Source organism: Pteropus alecto, unplaced genomic scaffold (assembly GCF_000325575.1).
Source record: "Pteropus alecto unplaced genomic scaffold, ASM32557v1 scaffold673, whole genome shotgun sequence".
Classification (NCBI taxonomy): domain Eukaryota; kingdom Metazoa; phylum Chordata; class Mammalia; order Chiroptera; family Pteropodidae; genus Pteropus; species Pteropus alecto.
Genome location: NW_006434826.1, coordinates 304,342 through 308,879, shown reverse-complemented (window position 1 = coordinate 308,879; position 4,538 = coordinate 304,342). Strand labels below are relative to the sequence as shown.

The 4,538-nt window shown below is 36.5% G+C and overlaps 1 protein-coding gene across 1 annotated transcript in view; it reads right to left on the bottom strand.

The window, feature by feature from the left end:
* BLVRA (biliverdin reductase A) overlaps positions 1-4,538 on the bottom strand; it is an 85,323-nt gene that overhangs the window by 1,258 nt on the left and 79,527 nt on the right. The window contains exon 7 of the mRNA XM_006909884.3: positions 4,407-4,533. Within this exon, the coding sequence (XP_006909946.1) occupies positions 4,407-4,533 (127 nt within the window). The remainder of the gene's footprint in view (positions 1-4,406; positions 4,534-4,538) is intronic.

The following is a 4,538-nucleotide window of genomic DNA, read 5'->3' as shown; positions in this document are numbered from 1 at the left end:
TGATTAAAAAAGCACTTGTTTCCATTTTAAATTTGCACGCCCCCCCGCAAGGCTAATGTCTGCACCCCCAAACACCTAAAATCCAAATAGGATAGCCTCTATTTCTCTAAAGTCTCTTCTTTCTCTCTGTTTATCTATTGCCATTATAGCAGGTAAGAGCTGTATTATCTGCTTAATGAAAAAAAGAGAAACCTCCTAAGACTTTGAACAAAGTAAGAAGCTTCACTGAATAAGAGAGGAAAATTATAAAATCTACTATCTTTCATATATTCTAAAAACAACACAGAATTAAGGACTTTTAAATGAAATAAAATTTTTAAATAAAAAAATCTATAATTCACCTAAATAAAAGCATCTTTAGTTTGAGATAATCCTTCATATATCTATCTATATGTATATGGCATGTAAATCATAAAATGTAAATAATTTTTGTGCTTTTTATTTATTTTTAAATACTTTTATTTTTGTCTGCATACCATATGTAATTGATTATATAGTCCAATATTTTATTACTGACAAATATTTAAGCTCTTTCCAATATTAAATTAATATGAATATTCTGTTTTCAACATCTTCACACATATATATATAGTGTATTCCCCTTCTTATAACAAAGTCCCAGGCATGAGATGATTTGGTGTTGGCCTCTGGGTACTTCTCTTTGCTTTCTCCTCCCTTTTTTTTTTTTTTCCTACAGTGATGAGTCAGGGTCAAGGACAAGACAACTTTGTTGGACTGTTGTGTTAAGTAATGGAGTTTTCGGTGTGAACAGGGAAAGTGTTAAATCCTGAGCATGCATCAGGATCTCTGGCCTTCTCATGTCCTGCCATTATTCTTCAGATTTCCTTTGTCTTCTCCCACTGAGCTACAATAAATCATGCCTGGGGTGGGCAGGTTAGATCAGCATTGCTAAGAAATCAAGGGAAACTATCATTTTCTTATTTGTTTGCCTGCTTGCTTGTTCTCTGCCTCTAGAGTGATGGGCCATAATAAGGCTTAAGATTTAGGTGTGGGGTTGCAGGAAAAAAGCCCAAGCAGGTCACTTAAGATTGTTTTTGGTGTTGTAGAAAGCTTAGGGCTGCCTCCAACCTGGGTAGAGGATCTCTCCCTTTTGCTAACTTAGCTTACCAAGACCTACACTAGGGCGTGGAGTAAATGTTTGAGAGAAAAAGATCTGAAGTATATAAAGGGGGTAGCCATTCCTATACCCATACATGCAGGGAGACATCAGGAGAGTTGTGGTCCTATATGCTAAAAACTTTAAAAGTCATACTGTTTTCCTAATCATGTATTTAAGTAATGACATTAGCTGTTGGCACTTTACTGCCAAATGGATGGAGCAGAGCTGAGGATAAGACCTAGTCTATTTGTATTCTGGGCTTGGGCAGTACTTAACTCCAGATGTCCCAACCAAAAATGCAAGCTTGAATTCACAAACATCTCTTCTCCTCTCTGTGAAAAACTTTACTTGCAAATATTTGCATTCATCAACCTGGGCACTAACTACCAGCAAAACTGCTTCTTACTTCTCACCTTCTACAGGAAGGTATTCAATCATACCCATATCCCTACTATCAACATGTGTCTGCAAGAATGGTAGAGATTGTGATTTTTCTAACAGTGCTCTTCTGCCTGAAAAACAAGCAGGCATGGGGATGCATGACTTTGGCACCATTCCTACCAACTGGCTTCAACAGAAGTTGAAACTTGCACTTCTTCTATATACTGGCTGTCCACATAAGATTTGAGTTGAAATAAGTATTCTAATGCCTATTTTTACATAGTTTGAAAACTTGGTAAAATGCAAAGAAATGGGCTTGGGAATAAGTTGCAGTAGGACTCTCAGAATAACTCTGGGATCTTACATCACTGACAGGTAAGGACTATGATAAAGACAAGGCCTAACATGTTTTCTATTTTATTCCTTTCTCATGCCCTTCCTATTTTGGGGGAGAAGTTGTGACAATTTGGGGACTGGAGACAGGCTGCTTAAGTGTAATTAAGTGTGATTCTCACACAATTTGATATTAGTTCTGTGCTCTTGGCAAGCTTTTTAAACTCCTTGAGCCCGTTTCCTAGTTGATAATGCCCACTTCAGAGAGTTAGTATAAAGATTATGAGAAAATCCCTAGGCCTGTACCTGACACATAGTAAGTACTCAATAAACATTAGCTATACTAACACTTGTACAACAGAGTTTCAAGTAATGATTTCTGTCTTGCTAGTCCTTTCATTGTGACCTTTCAAGATCATGCCTCCCCTCTTCCCCATCCTCTGCTATGGTTCTGCTCCATTCCATCGTGTTGTTTGAAGGTAGCTATAACTTAAGAAATTGTGTCTGGAAACAACTGGCAGACGTTCCTAATGTGTAGTAACAAGCCCTGGAAAGATATCTACTTATAGCTGAAATAAAATCTGGCCTGCAGACTGAGATAGCCTTTGAGGAGAGAAAGAAAATAGGCCCAAGCTTCCAAAGCATTCTTCCCAGGCAAAGACAAAAGCCAGAGCTACATTTACAAGATAAGAAGGCTTTACTTCATCACAGTGCATACTATATTATGAGGCATGTAAACCAAGCAGGGACTAATCTGCTTTAAAGAATTGCAGTTCAGCAAGTTTCCTATTCTGGAAATCATTAAAATGATCCATGTGTGAATCAATGATAACCCTTAAGTCAAAAGTTCATATTCAGGTCAGGTAAGGAATATAAAAAATAGTAATTAAATTAATAAACTAGTAAAACTAAGGTGTTCAATCTATTAAGAAAAAAAATTTTATGACTCAAATTTTAAAACATAAATGCTTATTACAAACTCTATCAAAAAGATGGTCTAACTTCTAAAAAGTTAATTCCCATGGCTAGTGCTTTTTGTTTTTAATTTTGTTTTGCTTTGTTTTATTGAGATAGTGTTGACAAATAACACTTTATTAGTTTTAGCCTATGGCTGATTTTAAAAGTTCATGGTAAATCCTTTACAGTCCCAAATGTAATGACAAAGATTAATATTAATGTTACTTATTAAATGTTTTAATACTAGATAAAAATAAATGAGATATTCCAAATATTTTGATCCACCTAAGAAAATTTCTCACATCTTTCCACATAACATAGTCTCAGAATTTGAGGGAATGCAAAAATGTCAGGATATTTCCTCCACCTCAATTTTCTAATGAGTAAAATTAATAATAATAAGTATACAACTTTACCCATGTTGTGGTGGAGATGTGAGATTAAAAATGCAATTTGTGAGGTGGAAAGCATTATAGGAATTTAAGAAATTATAATACAGGATTTGCCATGTCCCAAATTCTCACCCAATGCTTGCCTACCCTTGGCTATAACAAGAGTAAATCCTGCTTCCCTTATATCTTGTTTCTTGTCTGACTCCTACTCAATTTCAAGATTGAACATAGCACTACCTCCTCTAAAAAGTATAATCTGACCACTGTAGGTTTCTCCTCCCTGTACTTCTGCAGCACCTTAAGCTAGTTTCAGCTCTGAAGATAGGGGGCAACACCTGTCTGTGGACAGGTATGATCATGGTGCAATTCTACATGACCAGCATCAGAGCCAGGGACCACCACTGCTATCACTCCACATGTAGTACTTCCAAGCTCTGCGTGCTTTATCTTCATTTGCGACCTCTGCCTTTTCCTAGCAAAGAGGATACTCCTCAAAATGCACATCAATCAGATTTTATTCAGAGACTCCATTACTTTTCTCTTTTTGTAAATACCCAATGATCTGTTTATTGTACTATCAATAGACACACTTACCTGGAAACTCATATAGAAACAATCTAAAACCCTTGCTGTTTTAAATATTTCAGAGCTAAAATGCTTTTCAAGGAAATTTATAAATATGTTTTTGTTGAAAAAGCCTTGGTATGAGAAGTAAAGAATCAGAACATTGTGGGAACAGTATGTCAGTATGACATGATGCTAAAGTTGATAAATAGAACCTTAAATTTTGGCTACACTGAGAGAGAAATTTTAGCGTGTGATAAGCAAGCAGGATAATGGCAGGATCTAGGTGGTAGTTGTATGAGTGTTCACTGCAAATTTTTTTTAATTTCACCAAATGTCTGAAACTTTCATAAGAAAATGTTGAAAACAATTCACACCACAGAAGCTACTAGATCTGATATTGCTCACCTGTATGGCTTAGACAAACCGCTTATATTCTGTAAGCCTCTATTTACTTACTAGCAAAGGAGATCATGTTTGTCTAACAGGGCTGCTGTGAGGATGAAATAAGGCAATATAAATGAAATCTCAGAAGCAGAGAGCCCTTCTGGAGTTGGTGGGTGGGGGTATAGGCCTTCCAGCTCCTTCTAGATTTACCTTTGTGAACATAGGATGATGTCTTTAAGTTTTTTTCACCTCACCAATTTCTCACAACCTACCGTTTGTTCTCAGTCTCCAAGCAAACAGTCATTTTCATATACTGATCTTCCTTTCGCTCTTCCAAAGTGGCAGACACAAGAGAAAGCTCCCCAAAGAGAGAAACCAGCCAGGTCAGGCGAGATGACACTGAG